This window comes from Sorex fumeus, unplaced genomic scaffold (assembly GCF_029834395.1).
Source record: "Sorex fumeus unplaced genomic scaffold, SorFum_2.1 ptg000100l, whole genome shotgun sequence".
NCBI classification, from domain to species: Eukaryota; Metazoa; Chordata; class Mammalia; order Eulipotyphla; family Soricidae; genus Sorex; species Sorex fumeus.
The window spans coordinates 1504913-1525735 of record NW_026606157.1 but is presented as its reverse complement, the minus strand read 5'-3'; the positions used below and the strand labels follow the sequence as shown (position 1 = coordinate 1525735).

At 45.4% G+C, this 20823-nt stretch overlaps 1 protein-coding gene across 1 annotated transcript; it reads right to left on the bottom strand.

The window, feature by feature from the left end:
• Positions 1–1595: 1595 nt before the first annotated feature.
• Positions 1596–19098, bottom strand: STRAP (serine/threonine kinase receptor associated protein). The gene is made up of 10 exons (XM_056134571.1): positions 18817–19098; positions 18014–18149; positions 11042–11123; positions 10656–10728; positions 8644–8740; positions 7938–8075; positions 5157–5293; positions 4326–4475; positions 3758–3823; positions 1596–2690 (listed from the first exon to the last, which is right to left on the bottom strand). The coding sequence occupies exons 1-10, from the start codon at positions 18926–18928 to the stop codon at positions 2629–2631; spliced, it is 1053 nt and encodes a 350-aa protein (XP_055990546.1). The 5' UTR covers positions 18929–19098; the 3' UTR covers positions 1596–2628.
• Positions 19099–20823: the final 1725 nt, after the last annotated feature.

Genomic DNA, 20823 nt, shown 5'->3' with positions numbered 1-20823 from the left:
AGAAAGCAGCTCTTTAGGCTCTCTCTGGCCCTCAACTATGTGCTGATATGTTGAGTGAAGCCAGAAGAAAGATAAACACAAGATGATCTCACCTACCCATGGTTCATGGAGTAACTGGACAAGGAAATGTAGTAGATGGGGATGCCTAGGTCACCCTTGACCTGAGTTAGGGAAGGGAAAGAGAAAGAAGTGAAGGGGGAAGGAAGATGACAAAGGGAAGCAACGGGGGCTTTATAACTGAAACCGATGATGTGGGAGGGGTATAGTCACATACCCAAAGCAGACGCAACACTGATAACATCAACTTTGTAATATGCCTGTCCAAATGACATGCAGGGGATGGAGTGTGGGAAGCTGACACTGGTGGTGAGAATGATATGGAAATATTATATGCCTGAAATTCAACCATTAATAACTTTATAAATTAGCGTTTTGTTTTTGGGCCACACTTGCCGATGCTCAGGGGTTACTCCTGACTTTCTACTCAGGAAGTAATCCTGGCGTTGCTACAGACTATATGGGATGCTGGGGATCGAACCTGGCAGGGTTAACTACATGCAAGGTAAAGGCCCTACCTGCTGTACTACCACTCCAGTCCCTTTTAACAAAATTTTTAAAAAGTGGACCAGAAAGGTAGTCCAGGGGTTAAGGTGCTTGCCATGCACGTAGTCCTTCCCAGATGGATCCTTTGCAATGCATATGATCCCGAGCACTGCCAGGTGTGATTCTTGAGCATGGAGTCAGGAATAAACCTTGAGTACTTGGGGCCCGAGAGACAGTACTAATGGGCAAGCTTTGCACGTGGCAGGCCCCATCACCTCAGTCCCCTGAGCAACACCAGGACTGATACCTAAACAGATAGATTAACCAAGACTTCTAGGATTCCTCTCGTAATAAGTGCAGGAGGCAAACGATGCTCCCAATTCTACACTGCCCCCTGCCCAAGTCATCTATGTTCTAGTAATTCCTAAACATGTACAAGGTACCTCATATGGTAAAGACTGTGCAGCTACCATTAAACTAAACTACCTTTGGGTCAGGGAGGTAATTCATGTGGCAGAACACAGGACTAATATGTGCAAGACCTGGGCTCAATTTCTGCACCCAGTACCCCCTTCCACCTGCCCCACATGCCCAAGTACTGGCAAGCAGTGGTCCAGGCACAGCTGGTGGCTGGTACTGTTTTTGTTTCTAATTAAGGAATTTGAACTTGGGAGAGCATTCAGAGGGATCCAATGTGACTGCAAGTGTCCTGGGAAGGCAAACAGGGTTATCAGACAGAAGTCAGGACAGAAGACGGGACATTGAGACAGAAGTTGGCTACCTTTCTCCTCTGGAAAGAATGCTGCCCTGCCTGTAGCTTAAGAGTTCTCGCTAACAACTTTAAGGCCACGATCTGCTTCACCAGCTTTGCTCAGGGTTCACTTTGGCTCACCCTTTCCAAAAGTCCACAAAAAAACTTACTTTGCTTTGCAGTTATTAGAAATCATTCAACAGTTGAATTAAAGACAATGCAATTTGGCAGAGACTACATAATGGTAGAAATTCTTTCCAAATTAATATCCCCTCCATATGTTAAAAAATACAAGTTCAAGCTTAGTTGATTCATTTTATTAACAGATTGATAAGAAGGCCTGAATACCACCCTAACTTAAAGGACAAAGTAACAAACATTAGAGGTCTACAATTATCCACATTCATAAAATCTTTCCTATCTGCACACAGACTCAGAGGGGTGTGTGCATTAGTTTTCATTTAATTTTAATCGATTTTTGGTGGTAAGATTTTTGTGGTAGTTTTCAGCTGCTTTATGTTTTCCTTCCTACTAGGATGTACCATTTAAACAGTTACCATGAAGGGTTTTAAAAACACAAGTTAACCATTTCTGTCCAATCCAGCAGGAAGATGGCTGCAATCCTAGTAAAGGACAAGCACATTTCAAAAATTCTGTCCCTGATTCAGTAATAAAATTTCCAATTTAGGAAACAACGTTTACAACAGATTCATCGTTAGTCAAGTTGTCTTTTGCTATGTCATGATGTAGAAAATCTTTCTTGTTATTTCCATTTATAAAATTCAAATTTATCAACTTTTCCCAAGAAACAAACATTATTTTGTTTTAGAGGCTTTTTATTTAGGTAACTAAAAACAATTAGATGTTCAGAAGCAGTGTACAATGAAAGAGAAATCAAACCAATTACTTTATCATATCACATCTCCTTCTTTACAACCAACGCAAAAAAAAAAAGAGGAAAAAAAAGGCTTTCTGCTTTAAGGGAAAATTCAGAAAAATAGGCCAATATATTTTTCTTCCTCATAATAACATAAACAGCTACGAGAAATCTAATTATATAAGAGAAATGGGATGTTGGCTTGCACATATTCATTAAAAAGACAACAGGCCGCCGGAGTTCAAGAGCAAAACCTGCACGTGTCTTCATGGCGTGCTCTTGGGGTCACCCATACAGGAAACGCCCAGTTAGTCCCAGCTCTGGAGCCACTCCATATTCCTCAGTAGTTGCTGCTCAGGGTTGCCTTCCGTGAATGCACGCTGTAAGGCGGATGCTTTTCTCTGCTTGCTTGTTTTAGTCCGTAAGTTGGATGCTCTCTGGGGCACATGCCTGGCGCTCAGGCCTTCACTTCAGGAGTTGAGCTATAGACGGAATCTGAATTCTCTGAAGTGATTTCCTCTACAATGTAAGTGAAAGTCATGTGAATCACCTTCATTAAAGGAAAAGAGCAAATTGACCTTTCTGCTAAACCGACCTCCCCCCAAATTGGATGATATACACCTCCCCATGCCCATATACACAACGAAACCTGTCTTCTAAGCACGCTGAGAGGGAATGAGACAGCAAGTGAAAAGCCTTTGGGACTATACTCCTGCCCTGCAAAAGCAGGAAGAAGAGCCAGAGGACTTCTTCCCCGCTCTCCAAGTCTTCTAAATCAGAAAACCCCATCTCCAAGGAGCCTTTCTTCCAATCTTTCTTCTCTCTTTTTACTGGTGGGTGAGGGGTCACATCAGTACCCATAGCTGACTCCTGGCTCTGTACTGTACCAGGGATCACTCCTGGTGGGGTCCAGGGACCACACGGGGTATTGGGAACCAGATCTGTGTTGGCAGTGAGTGTGTAAGCAAGTGCTCTGCCCACTGTACTATCTGTCCAGGATCTGAGATAGCTTTTCAATGACTATGGCTACTGAAAAACCACCAAAGTTATGTCTTCAGCAGATTTTTGGGGATCCCTTCTTTAGTATTCCAACTTCAAATTATTTATCAGACCATACAAGAATGTCTCTCCAGATTTGTGACAGAATACTTTATATGTATAAAGTTAACTGATGCTAAGAATTATGACCAAAGCTACATATTTTAACAACTGCTACCTAAACCAGACTAAGTTCGGAGACAAGCAGCATCATGGGAAAGTGGCTCAGGTGCAGAGCACATCTCTTAGGTATGTGAGGCCCTGGGTCTGAGTCCGGGAATGAAAGGCAAAACACACACACACACACACACACACACACACACACACACACACACACACACACACACACACCAGAAACTCTACCAAGTTCATGCTACATCTTCATATCTACTACTATGCAGTTATTTAAATGTTATATAAACATGCTGTTCTTAAATTTTCCATTAGTCAAGCATATTCATCATTAATAAACTTTTGTCAAGAGAGGAATTCCTCTGCTAAGCCCACACCATCTCAATTTTGAACCCCATGACTTCACTAGTATTTACCTAGCTCCTCTTCTGCTGTCTCCGGAAAACTGATCTTTGGCTTGGCCAGCTCACCGCTATCTTCTTCTATGGAAACAAAAGTGAACAATAGCATAAGTAAATTCCAGCATTAAAGAAGGGTAAGCCACAGCTATTCAAATTACTTTAAAATTTTTAGACAGGCCTCTAGCAAATTTTGAGCTAGACCCATTCCATTCACTATCTAATGAAAAAATTAGGGAAAAAAATAAATTATATAAAAAAGCATAAGCATGACAAGGAGCACTGCAATTTATAATCACAAGTTTCTCTTTACTTGAATCAGTATTTCTCAACCAGAGGTCATATGATCTGTGGCCCCTTGTGTAATTCTAAGGGGCCCAAAGGGAAAAAAATTCCACACAAGGGGGCCAAAGCATGACACTAGAGGTCCAAGAGGTAGCAGGAATTGAAAGCAAGGGGAGCACAGAAAGAAAGTTGGTAGGTCTCAGTCAGAAAAAGCATGAGAAACAGCGGCTAAAGGTGGACATATAATTTAAAATCAACAAAAACCATGAATCTGTTTGGCCGTCTTCATAGGAATTCTTACCAGGAAGCACGCACTTCCACAGCCCATATGTCTTTCCCACAACGGTCTGCCAGAGTCTCAGCGTTCCATCTTCAGAACCACTGGCATAGAGTTCTCCGTCAGGACTGAATCGCACACAGTGGATAGGACCAAAGTGCCCTTTGTAGGATTCTGCACAAGGGGATGAGGGCCAACACATCACTGATTACTCACGACGAACTACAACTTACAAGTTAGAGGGCAAACACTGATAGCCCAAAGAAAAAACTATCAGTGCTAAATGCCAAATTCGTAAGGGCAAATGTATAGAACTCTATCTAATGGGAATAATCCTCGCCAGACAGTGGCCAATCATGCCCACAACTTCTAACATTACCCCTCTCAAGGTCCAGTAAAGATGAGGGAGTAAACGAAATTTCAGAGGATGCAGATGTTTGAATCCTAATTACTTTTATACCCTGAACTCATAGCCTAGCTCCCTGAGAGACAATTCTTACATCTTTTGAGAAATCTACCTTTTTTAAAAAAACAGAAAGTCCCCTAAGTCAAACCCAAGGCTAATACCATGCCTGAGGAGATCCAGCACCACCACTGGGAAGGGATGTGTATACGTATGGGGGTGGAGGGCACAGCACTCACTTTGGGAAACATTGGCGAAGAAATAGAGTAAAATAAGGTCCTTCACGCCAAATTTCTAGACTTAGAGTATGAAAATCCTTTATATTTTTATGTGGAAGCAGTAAGCTTTAGTGAGCTGGAAGACATGACTTCAAGATGTACACATAGAAATGTTGAAACACAAATTCTGAGATCTGACATTTGATAAAGATAAGGGAAAGGAAGATAACTCACCTAATTCTTCTCCACTATTATAATCATACTTATAAAGTTTAAAATCTTCACCACCTGCAACAAGAAATTCTTTCTCAGGATGAAGTGATGCAGAATTGATAGTTGCAGGAGCTTCAAAAGATTTAATTGGGTCCAAACTGGAGAAAAATTTAAATATTTTAAATTTTGAGTAACAAATATAATAATCTTTAAACTGTTTTAAATTCTGAAAGTCAAGAAATTCATGGCTAAATTCAATTAGCCATAGATATGCGTAAATAAATAAAACCAAGAAACCCATACACAGAAACACCCACAAACCCAAAACCCATCACCAAGTCTAATTAGCAAAAGAGCCAAGAAGCCAGGAAGGCTATAATGCCCAACTGGAACTCATCCTTGGGAATATTGGGACGCTTCAATAAAGGGCTTGTGACACTGAGCAGCACTGCCTTCCTCAAAACGGTTATGCTGGATGATAAAGCCACAGTGCCAGCATATTGACATTTCTGCTTCCAAAATTTAACTTTTGGGGCTGGAGCAATAGCACAGTAGGCAGGGTGCTGGCTTTGCACACCAGCCAACCCGGATTTGATCCCTGGCATCTCATACGGTCCCCCTGAACCCACCAGGAGTGATCCTTGAGCACAGAGCCAGGAGTAAGTCCTGAGCACCACTGGGTGTGACCCCAAAACAAACAAAAAATAACTTTCATATTGTTTGATTTTTCAAAGGCACAAATTTTTACAAACAGAAGTTTCACACGGAGGATCATTTGATAATCAGCCTCACTTCTTAGGAGTTTAGTTCTGCAATAAGTTAAATCTGGCACTGCCACGAGTGATGCCTGAGCATAGTAAGAATTAAGTCCTGAGTACCGCTGGGTACAGTCAAAAGCCGAAACAAGAATTCAAGGAACCGGGAGACAAGGTTCCTGTGCATGCTTTGCGTACAGGTGGCCTAGGTTTGAGTATGATCTCCCGAGCACCACCCAGAGAAACCCCCAAACACTGGGCCAGGGAAAGGCCTTGAGCAGCAACAGTCCCACGGTTACAAAATGAAAACAAAACAAGAAATCAGCGCACAACAGCATCACCTGAGGCTCAAAGAACTTAGCCCCAGATCAACCTAGAAATCCTGCAAGGCCTCAATACAAAATATCAGCGCAGGCTTGTTCGCTCCTGTGTTAAATCCTACTCACACCATCACATGCCAGGCCTATGCAGGCAAACTGAGAATACCCGCTTACTCAGGTCATGTTCAGTAGGCTGGCAGACTCTATCAAGAAGATGGGGTCTGAGGCAGCAGTCTGCGGCAGGGCTAAAGAACGCACAACCTAGTACTAGCCATTCACCACACGCATGCACTCATTTCACTTTCTGAACTGCTCCTCCTCATTCCTGTCCCCTCTTTCCTTCTGCCATTCAATCTTAGTGTCATGAGCCCTTTAGAGAGTTTAGGACTACTGTCCTGAGTATAATTTGGGGGTTGGAGGAGGCATGTTCTCTAGCTGTGCTCAGGGGACCAAGGGGTCCCACTGGTAATTCTTGGCCTCAATGCAAGGAACCGAGGATGCAAAGCTACCTGAGCGACCCTAGCAGTGCTGGGCAACTCCAGAGCTGCACTCAGTAATGCCTGGAAACACACTGGTGGGAATCGAAGTGGGCTTTAGCACATGCTAGGCATGCATCCTGACCACTGTACTACCTCCCCAGCTCGGGGGGTGGGGGGGAGGGTGTGGGATGTGGAGTGTGGAATGTATGTGGTGTGTGTCTGGGAGAAAGCACAAAAAATCGGAGAGCACTCGTTGCATGCTGGAGGCCTGGGTTTGTGTGGTTCCTAGTACAGCACGTACTCCCCAAGCACCACACCAGGGAGAGCTCCAGAGTACTGCTGGATGTGGCCCCAAACCAAGCGTTCTAAGAGGCGGGGAAGACTCTTTGCAGTGCTCAGTCCTCATGGAACATGGCCTTGTGGTTCAGTGCTCAGGTTGGTCATCTGATGCCTAGAGCCATGAGGGTCACCCCAGTGACTGAGGAAGGGGACAGGGATCAGATTCTGAACTTCACAGACACCTCATCATTCTAGTGTTCTTCCTGGTCTATCAACAAATAAGCTAACACTTTATTATTCCTAAAGTAATAAAAAAATTAAAATGATCATACAAATGCCAACTGCATAACAGAGAAGAAAATACGGCTATTAATGGAGCCAGGAATGCAGTTCAATACTAGAGTTCACTCTGAGCATGCGTGAGGCCCTCAGCTGGCAGCACCTCGCAAAATAAAACTGAAAAAGAAACAAAGCTATAGCTATATTCTGGTATTTATGGTTGCAGGATTGAGGACATTTTAAAAAATTTTACTTTCTAATTTGTCAACAAGTGTTTACTATCATTTGTAGTCACAGAAAGTGTGTTTTAAGAAATTCATTTTGTCAGGATATCTGAAAATGGAAAATATATTTCTCTAAGATTTTAAGACAAAAATCAGTAAGATCAAGAACACAGCAAACACAGAATTATTATTAGAGCACTAGTCTGGTGATACTTTGAATAAAAGCTTAGAAGTTTTTGAATTTTACCAATACATTATCTGAATACCTACAAATAAACCCCTTTAAAGTATCTACAAATCTAAATATCAAAAGACACAGGTACAGAAGCATTTCTCCCCACACAGTACAGGTCTACATTTGCTTTGAAATCTCTTTCTGACATGCCCTCCAAGTTTAAGCACAGTAAATTTTCCTTATTTGCCAGAAAGAAAAAAAGATTTCTTTTGGTGGGGGCGATAAACATACCTTACTGCACTATGAAAAGCAATAGATCTTCCATAAGTTATTACCAAGATCTCTCCTTCAGGAATATATTCCATACTGCTAACAGACATATTAAAATTTAGAGATTTCACTTCAGTCATCGTGGCATGATCCCAAAGGCTGCAAGAGAAAAATACGTGGGTATTTACTTGATAAAAAAAAACAAGGTGAAAAATTCTAACCCCACCTGCAGAACAATCACACTCAAAGTCAAACATCCATTCCAAGTCATAAACTATAGACCTCGGTAAGAAAAGGTCTGGCTTCCTAAAACATTCCAGTATTTGGTAGCTTGTCTGATGAGGACAACCTTAAAACTTTAATACAATTTCTTAATAATGTCACTGAAACCATCCTAACATGACACTGCTTATTTTCAGCTATGCTTTAAGGAGTTGACCCATGTGACGCTGATGGTGAGTATCTGGGACCAGCACTCAATCCCCAACACCACAGACAGAAGAGACCCAGGCGAGAGCACCCACTTAGGCTGAGTCAGCACTTTCCTGCAAGTCTGAATTGTGCACAAGTCAAGGGACAGCAGCAGATCAATGTGACCTGTGTATAACAAAAGTTCTAATATTCAGGGATAACTCTTCCACAAAATTCTAATAGAGCCAATTTAAAACAAAAGCACAGAGACAAAAGGTTTCTCAAACTCTAAATTAATCAAAGAAAAATTACTCACCGAACAGTTTTATCATCAGCTGAAAGTATCTGTTTATCGTCACTGCACCAGAGAGCCTTTTTAATACCAGAGGTATGACCACTGATTTCCCTAGGTTCTGAAGACAAAACAACTTATTAAATACACTTGTTAATACTCATTTTTTTTAAAAAAAAGGGCAACATAAAAACTTTTACATATGTAAAAGAAAAAAAATTGATTTCTATTAGACTGCAACTTTTCAAAAGCCAGTCAAGTTCAAATGTTTGCCTAGATTATACATTTTTTTTCTATATTGGAATTAAAAATCGTATCTGTATAACAAGGAAATGAAGAATTATAATCTCTATCAGTGTTTCTCAATCAGGGCCCAAATGGTCCCCTGGAAGCTCCCCCATGGAATACTCCAAAAGGGCCACAGTATAAACTTAGCAGCAACAAACATAAACTTGGTATGCCACGGAGCAGGGGACAAAGAGCCCCAAGTTGGGAAACGTTGAGAAACCCTCATCTCTAAAGCAGTGGAGAATGAATACACCACCACCACTAAGAGAATTTTCTGCCTTTGAAAGCAGTACTGTAGTACGATGAAATAACCAATAAGGCACAATTAAAAAACAAAACAGATCCAGTGACAAGGCATTGCAAGCTAAGTCGAGCAGCCTCACAACCTTTTACCAAGGAGAGGAAGGGGCTGAAAGGGAGGAAGGCAATAAAAAGTAGGGCAGAATATTTCTCTGTATAGAAATATTCTTCAGAATATTTCTATAGAGAAAGCAACGTGTACAAAGCGGGGATGGGAACCAGGCTTCGGAGACTTTCTCTTCAAAAGATTTAAGACACAAAACGCAACAACCACTCACTGTTCTTTCTACCAACAGCAAATGCTGGAGATAATGTCAATCAATACACTATTTGGACTTTGGGCAAATCAAGTTAACCTTCCGAAGCCTGCCTTTCCTCTCATGTAAAAAAGAGGTGGTGGGGCTGGAGCAATAGCACAGCGGGTAGGGTGTTTGCCTTGCATGCGGCCGACCCGGGTTCAATTCCCAGCATCCCACATAGCCCCCCGAGCACCACCAGAAGTGATTCCTGAGTGCAAAGCCAGGAGTAACCCCTGAGCATCGCTGGGTGTGACCCAAAAACGCAAAAATGAAGGAAAAAAAACAGAGGTGGCAACCGTTACTATACCTCAGCAATTAGAAGGTCCAAATAAGGAAATAGGTATGTATCTATATACACATATAGGTATGTATAACACCACATGGTATAGGTGCTATACATACATATAGTATAGGACAAAAACAGAAAACCATCAATTAACTGCTATTATTGCTACTGCCACAGCAACAGGAGAGCAGCTTTGGAAAAAGCAGGTAAAGGAATAGTAACTGCCACCAAATCTCTGAACTACCTTGCTGGCAGCGAAACGGACACAGGTTACGTAAGGTTAGAATACTGTGCTGTGTTCTGGCCAAAGGTCACCAAAGAGAAGAAAGAGACAGCACTCCTATGTAACCAGAAAGAATAATCTGGAAATACAGTGTTTCCTCACCTTAAAAATACTTCAGTGGTAAAGAATTAACACCCCTTCCCCCAAGAACAGGGCTAGAAGTAGCCCCCAAGCACTGCTGGGTATGGCCCCAAACCAAAAATATTTTCAGAAAAGGAAGATACCTGGGGAATATCAGCTTAATTTTCAATATAGCTATGGCTTTCTAAAAACTCTTGAGGCATAGTGATGTATGGATGATATGTACATACATCTATTTTGTGGCCATGAATACATTACATATTCGATTGCAAGTTTTTTCTAAACATAAGCTGATAGATCTGTATGAGAAAAAAAAAACTGGAAGAATATGAATCAAAATCTAACGGTCTTAACAGTGATTAAGACTAGGTGGTGGATGCTTAATTTTTCCTCATGACTGTATTTCTTTTTCCAGATTCCGAGTACTAAGCAAAACCAAAAAAGCTATTTCTTTCAAAGAAAAGGATAATCCCAAATTCTCTATAAAAACAACACTCACCAGCTTCAGGTTTGTTCAAGTCATAGATGCGTAACAGTTTATCCTGTCCCCCAGTTAGCAAGTAGTTACTATCCTGGAAACAAAGGGTAAAATGTTACAAACATTTAAGCACCTCAACAGTTACAGGTCCTTGAAGCCTCTTCAATACCTAGTGTAGACTTTAGAAAGATGACTCCACCCCATTATTTCTGAGAAGCTACTTCTGAGCATACCTTTCTCCTGGTTGCCAAGGAAAATCTTTCAAGCTTCCCTAGTCAAACTCGTCCCAGCACCATTCCACCCGTATCTCTCTTAAAAAGCACTTTTTGATTCCAAACATCTCAAATTTACCCCCCCCCTTATGCAATAGTTGGGAAATATCATTTGGACTTCCTCTGTTTTCATACCTGTGTGAAATCCACAGACTTGACGATGTGTTTATGAGCAAGAGTTATCACCTCGTCTCCAGTAACAGCATCCCACACTTTCCTGAAAGTGAAAAGCAGAATTAGAAGTTAGAAGTACGCCAGCAATGCTGATACCTAGTTACCACTAAGTGTGTGAATGGTACAGAAACGCCATGCAAATGCATCCAAAATCTTCATTATCTCTAATTTCCCTGTTCAGTCTATGTTTGATAAACAAAATGAGTATTAGTAAAAAGTTATAAAAAAAAGGTAATGCTGACAATTAGATAACTATGAGTTTATGCAGATACCAACTCATTCTTTCCTTGATTTTGCTTGTAGTTAACCCTTCTAGCTAGATTGCAACAGACTTTTAAAGCAAATTTTAGTTTAAACTTTTCAACTCTTTCCCTACTCTTCTCTCAGGTACATGGAAAACAGGAAAGCTTTAGTTTGTGCTTTTCAATCTCCGCTATCTGGTTCCACTCAGCCTCAGAACTCACTCAAGCGCCATCTCATCATTAAATCCATCAACTAGCTCTGCCGGTTCCTCCACAGAACTCAAGTTTACTCTGATGACTTTTTTTTGGCCTTCATTTTCTTCATGTTTACTCTTAATCACAGGAAAATCAGTGCTGATGAGTTCATAAATTGAGGATTCCACACAGCTGCATTGCAGGTGGTGAGACTGGAAATTTCTTTCCTAATCATTCACACGGTATCAGGTCTCAAAGAACCTGCTTGTGTCCTCTGAAGTGACTAGTGTCAAGTATATCCAATCCAGAGCCTGGAAAGCTACCGAGAGTATTCGATATGCCAGACACAGTAACAACAAAGTCTCCAATGGAGACGTTACTGGGCCCGCTCGAGCAAATCGATGATCAACGGGAGGGCCTTTTACTTTAATCTTCCTGAAACATCTAGGTTCTGCTCAGATCACGGCCATTCACCAGGGAGGAGGGGACTGGAGTGAGCACTCTGCATCACGCTCTGCAGCTGTCCTCTCAGGCACCTCACATGGCTGGCTCCCCCAGCGCTGCCAGGAGTGATCCCTGCTGAGCACGGTCAGGTATGGCCCAAACACAAAAACAAATCTACAGAAGCTGAGGCGGGCACACCCTACAGATCATACTCTCATCACTTCTACTGCCATTGGCCTATTTCGATTAATTCCCAGTTAAGTGTCCTCAAAAGGCCTTAGCGTTCTAAAAACTATCTGGCATCTTCTCATCTCTGAGTAAGAAGCTGCTGGTACTAAGTAGCTGGGTGCAGAGTTCCAATCCTATCCGTGATGCACTGGTCATGGTCAGCTTCTAAGGCCATGGCATTTATTCTCTGAACTACTGCAAACTCTTACTCTGAAAACAGACCCGCAAGAGAGGCCGTGGAACTTCTTTAAAGAATTAACAAAATGACTGGTTGGGGGAGGGGGAGGACTACACCCAGTGCCGCCCAGGGACCACTCCTGGTGGGCTCAGGAGACCCTATGAGTGTGGGACATGAAACCTAGGCCGGCTGTGTGCACAGCCAACACCTACTATCTGTACTATGGTTCCAACCTCCGATTAGCTATTTTAAGGCAGAAATTTGTCTAAAGATGTTGTTCAAAGCAAGACCACCTTTGACTAAGAACCTTATGCGAGAGTCACATGTCCTTCTCTCCTGGAAGGGAGCATAACAGGACACTTGCCATAACCATGCCGCGCAAGACTGTTTCATTCAGGGTGCCTTGGAGGGGGTCGGATGAGAACCACCCCACCCCAAGGGACCCAGCCCCAGCAGCTGAAAACCTCCAGAACTCATCTGCCACCTTGCTCACGGCCGCTCTCCAATGCTCCCGCCAAGGCTCACACACGCGTGCAACTATTCTTGGACACTGCATACCACACTCCACCCATACTCTAAGAGCAGTGCACCACAATAGATGGTGTTCAAAGTAGGAGGCAACCAATCTTAGAGGGAATGACATATATATATGCATATACATACACACACACACACACACACACACACACACACACATATATGTGCACACAAAGCTCAACCTTTAACAACATGTTTGTGATCTCTTATGGAAAGGCTTTGTGGCCCATGGGTGAAATACAACTCTCTTCACACTCTTTCCTCTAAGGAAATTTTCAGGTGGTTTTTCATAACAATACAAAATACATTATTTTGGTTCTGCTGTGGGGCAGGGGTTGGGGTTCAGGATGGAAATACCCGAAATGTGGTGGGTGAGGAAGGTGTACTGGTGATGGGAGTGGTGTTTGAATAATAAATGGAATCAAATACTGTGAACTACATTATAAACTAATAATAATAATAAAAAGCTTATGCAGAGAAAAACAGATCTTTCTACTGTCTTTTACCAAAAAAAGGAAAATAAAAAAGGGCCCCTGTACTTTGCAGCACCAGATGTACCCAAGCACTCTCTGCAACCCAGTCGAGGTCTCTTCTCGATGGTTCTAGATTAAGCACCTTCTTTTGATGATCCTGAATCAGAGAGGAAAAGGGGGGGGGGGGTGCTTAGAGGACCACAGGAAATAATGCTAACAGAATGAATTAAGAGGACGCTATTTCAGGAACAGACTCACTGCCTGATCGAGTTGCCAAGATTTTTTGGGCAACACCCAGTGCTCAGAGGACCATATGGGCTCCCAGGGATTGAACCCAAGTCTGCCTCATGCAGGCAAGCACCCTACCCGCTGGACAAAAACGCAATATTCAAGACTCACCCACAGAACTGCTTTACTGAAGAGATTTTCATGACAATAGAATCATCATTAATTTTCACAAATGAAACATTAAAACGCAGAGGGGACGTGTCCTACAAAGTGCTTACACCAATACAATCAAACATCAGGTCAGCTGGGTACCTGACTAGGGACACTTGAGCTGGGCCACAAAGAGTAACAGCAAGCCCCCACAAGTCACTAAGAGGAGTTAACACACACAACAAACACTTCAGACAACAGAAGAGGGGTTCAAGTTGCTACTTGTTGGCTCCTTGCTATGTATCAGATTCCGCTAGACTGGAAAGACACAAATTGAGAATACATCTAGGAAACTGGAAGCACCCATGATCAAACTGGAAAGCCACAAGGCGCGACCACATGAACTCATGAACTGCCAGTCTACACGGAACACTAACATCATCTAACATCATCGAATACTAACAATCAAATCAAGTCTAAACTAACTGAGGTAAAGAAAACCGAAGATATTCCTTCTTAATACCTAATACTCAAATTTCCTTACATGAAATCTAAAGGCTTCACAGCTTTAGTCATGCAAGTTCCAAAATTAGGCCAAATAGAGTGCAAGGCTAAATGCAGGCTTTATATGCAGGAGGCCCAGGTTTGATCGCTAGCACCCAAGAGTCCCGGAGCACCACTGGGAGTTGACCCAAAACAAGTCCCAAAGAACAAGCCGAGGGCCTGGAAGATGGCTCAAAAAGATCAAGCACACTCTTTGCATGCAGGAGCACCAGCTCAGTCCCTGGCACCAACTTCCCCCCTAAAGTAACAGGTTTGATTTTGTCCTACTGTCACCTTACATAGGGTACCGTTACCCTTACTTAGCTGGCAATTAGATTTTAACTGACAAAGTTCTAAGTATTGGAAACATATTCACACTTACAATCACAATCAACCTATCATAATCACTATTACTCTTCTCATTCTTATGCATGATGGAAACTTGAGACAAACATTTCCAACATCACAGAACTAAATAATGGAGTCAGAATTCAAGTACAATCTAGTCCCGGAATTTATGCTTACTACAATTTGAAAACAAACAATAAAATATGAAATGCTACACACTGAGCCTTACCAGGGCTTGCCCTCACGTGCCCTACTATTGATTAGAGAGAGCTGTACATGACCCAAAGACACTTTTCTTCAGGCAGGAAAAGTCCGACTACTCTTTCTCAGGATTCTGTCAAGGAGTGAACATAGCCCACCTTTTCACATTCTATTCCTCTCTCCATTTCAAAATAATTATCACACAGCTGACTTGTAGCCAAAGTCCTTCTTTTCTTTTCCTAGAGGTTGCCATTAGAGAGTGGTCAACCGGACAAACAGTGGCTTTGGGATTTTAGAGGCCGTATTCTTCCCAACAAGCTCGGCACAGGTATAGCCAGGCTGAAAAGCCACCAACCAGCAGCATTTTTCTCATGGAATTAGCATGCTCAGGGCTAGATAACAAACTAAGTTAATGAAACTGCACCATTTCAGAACTGGAATTTCAAAGCTTGTTTCTGTCAATGCTAAAGTTTGCAGAATATGCTATCTTGTTAGATTTCTAACTTAAATACCACTTAACTGGGTTGAACCATACACTTGCTTAGCAGGCCCAGCTAGGTTGAACCCCCAGCACCTTCTGGTCCCTGAACAACGATGGGAGGTGTGGCACACTTGCCCCAACACCTAGTGACTTTCACCATTATAACTGGGTCCAGGTATCATTAACGACTTAGCAGTTGGGAAAAAAAGGCACAATGGGCTGGAGCGCAGGCCTCATCCAGAGGCCGGGAGTTCCAGCCCCAGCACCGCACAGTTCCCTGAACACAGCCAAGGATCTCCCTGGGACGCCTAACCACTGGGAATGAATGACAGTTGCTTATTGTTCCCCTCTAAACACCCGCAAACTCTGGATGGGATAAAAAGCCAAACATGACTGCCTAACATGTCTGAGAAGAACCTTTAGTTCACCTTTATCCTTGACTTTAGCCAGTAAACAACAAACCTAAGATGGAAGGGCCTGCCTCCAGCCACAAGGACATGTCAGTCAGTGAACACTGTAACAGAAACAGTGCAAGCACAAAAGCGACGAGCACCTTCAACTTCCAGCACTCAGGAAGTCTCGGAGAATCACCTCTGTTGCTGATTTTTCACCTCCCACAATTAATCACTAAAGCATCTCAGAAACACAAGCGTGCATGCTAACATCTAAAGCAATGCTTGACCAGCTGACAGTACAGGATTATTTTTGGTTTTGTTTGGGGCCACACCTAGCAGTGCCTGAGCTGTGCCTGAGACAGCCCAGGTCCTGTGCCTGGGGTGGGGATTGTTGGCTCTGGACAGAAGGCAGTGGGATCAAGTCTGGGCGTCCTAAAACAAGAAGTCTGCTGAGCAATCTGGCCTCAGTACTAAAGGATTTATATCAAGCCAAACAGTTCTTCATTTTTATCTGTCCGAGATAAAAGCACAGAAGCTCAAAGCCTTATAAAGGCTATGAAGATCCTCACGGCATTCGCATTCTTAAGTCTTGACGATCTCCTATCATCACAAGTTCAGACTCATCTGAGTATATTACATCTCTCTGTTCCAGCTCTTTAAAATTTTCACTTATTTTTTAAAAAATAAAAATAAAATATAAAATTTGCCCAGTGGAGTAACTTTAACAAATGCATCCATGTATTCACTACCACAATCAACCTGCTTTCACTTTTTGACAACAATCTATGTTTGACATACTTAAGGGAGCAACACATTTTCAAATGCCTTTTAGTGTGAATAATAACAACAACAACCAGGAGCCCAAGATATAGTACAGCGGGTAGGGCACTTTCCTTGCACAGGGCTGACCCGTGTTCAATCTTCAGCACCCCCATATGATACCCTGAGCAGAGCTAGGGTAAGCTCCATAGTCATAGGCATGACATCCACCCCCCACCCCCACATCAGACCATTTTCTCTCTCCAGGTTTTCCTCAGTTTAACAAAGTCTAGGTGTGTGTGCCGTCTTGACAGTGCCTGCATTAATTTCAACAGTTAATGTCTTCTAAGTCAGAAAGAGAATTAGAAACCACTGATACCAAGATCATATAAAATGTGGAGGAGAAACCAGAAGAACCAAGTGGATGAGTACAAATCAAGTCAGTAACACATACAAGCTCTAAATCTCAGGAGGACAGGTGACTCCGGCAGTGGACAGTTCTGTCTGGGAAAGCACAGGGCTGATGGCCTAGGACGCAGCCAAATTCCAAAGGGCCAAGGACTAACATTGCCTTCTGGCCACTGACTGCACACATCGGGATCATCTGAAACTCAAGGGTGCTTTTAAAACATAAACCTGCTGCTGGGTGCTTAACGGGCCGGAGAAGCCAGCTCGGCATGCAAGAGGCCCAGGCGTGGCTGGTCTCAGCACATGGTCCCACTTATCCCCCCTGGCATTGCCCACAGCCGCCCCTGGGTACTGGTGGTGTGGCCCACAAACTAAAAAAAAAAAAAACTTACGAATGGCTCTATCCCCAGGCCAACAAAACCAGAATTATTGATATCTCTGTTTTTGAATAATTGAAAATATATACTTGAGTGTAGGCTACACTTTGCCTACATCCAAGGCCACCCACCACTTAAACCAGCAGAGGCAAGAGAGTGAATGAAATATTTTGGAGGGGCGTGGGGGAGGCAATGTCTAATTACAGACCACTGGGTAGGGGCCAGAACTAGGGCAGTGGCTGAAGGAGGAAGACAAAAACCTGTTATCAGGAGTCCTTCTGCTGGTGGGACCAACACCCAGGATCGTCTGGACATTAAGGAAAGGAAAGCAACCAAAAGAATGATTAGAGGTCCGCTTTTACACAGAAAATGAAGAGCATCCGAGTATGGGAGCCACCGAGTTTCAGCCTGCTGGGATGCAGTTTCTCTCAAGCGGAGGGAGATGCGGGTCACCGGCTGCAGGAAGGTGCTCGGAAAGGAAGTGCTCAGGGGGTCCCCAACAAGCCTTACCCAGAGCGCATTAGGAGGCTGCCCCCCCCCCATGAGAAAGCCTCTTTTTTTTTCCCGTTTCTAAAAACCTTTGAAAGGCGCTCCCAGCAGAGCAGGTGGGAGATGATGCTGGTGCCCATCCAGGACCTCTCGTGTCCTCGTCGGCCAGCACCGACTCAGAACGGGGAGGATTTCGGAGCACAGCCCCCCCCCCCCCCCCCGGTGCCCACCCGCCCGCCCACTCGGGCCACACTTACGCGGTGAAGTCTGCGGCCGCGGTGGCCGCTTTCGTGGCATCCTTGTTCAACGTCGCGCCCCACACGGCGCCCTTGTGGCCCAGAAAGGTTCCAATCCAGTCTCCCGTGTCCCCCTGGCGTAGCATGGGTTTTCCATCTGCAGAAGAGTCCAAAGCCCCCACCCCCACCACCGTGAGTTCCAAGTTCACATCACTGGGCCCGCCAAGACAACGACTTGGGGCCTCCGGTGTGTCCCCGCAACCGCGCCCCCCCCCCCCCAACGGGTGGTCAGTGGGTGGTCACCGAGGACGGGCGCTAAGGGACCCGCCCCAAAGGGGGTGGGGGATGGGGGGGTAGGAGTACCCCGGACCCTGGTGGCCCCCCCCCCCCCGCCCCGCGCCAAGCCTTGCCACTCGGCGCCAGGAAAACTCACTCTGCAGATGTGACCCGCGTCAAAAAAAAAAAAAAAACACTGCGGCTTTCATTGGCGTTTGGGACAAAGACTTTATATTTAAAAAAAAAAACCCTCAACGTCCACTTGGGGAGGAAAGGAGGGAAAAAAATCTATTTTTTTTCCTTTTTAAATGGGGGGTGGGCGAAGACTATCCCAAGGAGACAGCTAAGCTAAGAGACGCTGGGGGGGAGGGGGGAATAAAAGGTTATTACTCAGCGTGGCCTAGTTTTTCCCTCTCCCCTCCCCATCCCCCCACCCCCACCCCGAACCCTTGAAAAATAACAGCGACGTGCGGGGCCGGGCGGGCCGGAGCGGGCGCGCGCGGGGCGGCGCGGGGCGGGGAGGGGACGGTGGGCGCCGGGCCCCTCACCTTTGCAGGCGCTGATGAGGAAGTAGCCGTAGGGCGTGATGCCGCTGAAGGCCAAGTCCACGACGGGCCGCGTGTGGCCCGAGCAGGTGAGCGGCGTCTGCCTCATGGCCATGGCGGCGGCGGCGGCGGCGCGGCGCGGGGGCCCGGGGGGCGCCTCGGCGTCGTCGTCGTCGTCGTCTCTCCCGCGAGGCCCCGACCAAACGGGCGCGGGGCCGAGGCGGGACGGGGTGAGGGGCGGGGCGGGGAGCCGACGCCCGGCAGGCCGAGTGCCGCGGCGGGAGGGCGAGGGAGGGAAAGGAGGAGCAGTCGGAGGGGAAGCGGGGAGGGGGGGGAGGGCAGAACCGGAAAACCGGTCGCCACGATCCGCACCGTCCACACCGGTACCGGCCGGAAGTGACGACGCGGGGGAGACGCAAGGGAGCGCGTCGGAAGTGACGCGCGGCCCGGGAGGCGGGGTCCCTCCCCCCCCACCGCGGCCCCAGGGAGCCGGCGGGACGGCGGCGCGCAAGTGCGCAGGCGCGGGCTCCATTCTTCCCCCGCCCTCGAGGGTCACGTGGCCCCGCGCGCCGGCGCCCTGCGGAGCCGCGGCTCTTGCGCATGCGCGTGTCCGGGCCCGGCCAGGCAGCCCTCGGGAGCTGCCGAGCTCAGCACGTTTCTTGCACCCATGCACGCGCCGGGCTGGCGTGACACCCTCTCAGGGTCTCCACGCCTCCCTAGGCGGCCGATTTCTCGGCTCTTGCTCCCCGATGAGCCTGGGAAGAGCCACTACCCCCGCCCCACATACGCTCCAGGTCCTAGGGCTTTTGGAGAGTCCGGGCCGTGCCTGCCCGGTGCCCTGAGCCAGAAATACAAATAGCAGCTTAAGCCCCGAGAGACAAGCCCCGCAGCTGACCGCAGGCTTTCCCGGGTATTTCTTTTCCTGCTCTTGCAGCCGCCGGACCTGTAGATTGTACAGAAAGCCTTGCTGACCGAGGAAGGTCCTTTCTTGGGGCAAATTGTTTGCAATCCGAAATGGTAGGGAAGTTTGTGACCTGATCGCTTCTCTGTCCCCCAATCAGAATTAAGAGTTCCCACCGGTAAATGTTTGCCAGTATGAATGTTTGCCTGTGCTTTTGTTTTTGGTTTTTGTTTTTGTTTGCGATTAGCGCTCATCAGTCTAGAGATGGGACTTTTCCTTACACTTGGTTCACACAGAGCAGGACTCTTACGACCTGGGTTGTTTTTTTTTTTTTTGTCTTTCATTTTGTTTCTGTATTTAAATTTTTTTACTTTGGGGCAGGTGCAGTAGCACAGCTGGTAGGGCGATTGCCTTGCACGCAGCCGATGCAGGTTCAATTCCCAGCATCCCTTGAGCACCGCCAGGAGTGATTCCTGAGTGCAGAGCCAGGAGTAACCCCTGTGCATCTCCGGGTGTGACACCCCCACCCCCCAGAAAAAAGAATCTAAATTTTTTGACTGCTTGATAGAATCACTGTGAGACCCTGACAAAGCTGTTCATGATAAGTTTTCAGTCATGCAATGTTCCAACACCCATCCCTCCACCAATGTACATTTCCCAGTACCAGAATCCCCAGGTTCCCTTCCATCACCCCAACACCCTCCATGGAAGAGAGAGAGAAACACTCCCCCCTCCCCCCTCCCCTCTATCCTCCCACCCGCCACTTTTGGGCCTTGTGGTTCCCAATATTGATACTGAAAGGTTTTCAAGTATCCCTTTACCTACTTTTAACACTCAGATCTTGTCCAGTGTGATCATTCCCAGCTATTATGGTCTCTTCTCTTACCTACCCACTGTCTCACATACACTTGTGGTTGATACACTTGCCCCTGTTTTCCTGGGCCATAGTCTTCATATATATATACTGGAGCAATAGCACAGTGGGTAGGGCGTTTGTCTTGCTAACCTGGGTTTGATTCCTCCGCCCCTTTCCGAGTGTCCGTCAGAGCCTTGAAACTCCCCATGGCATATTTGTTATACCAAAAACAGCAACAAGTTTCACAATGGAG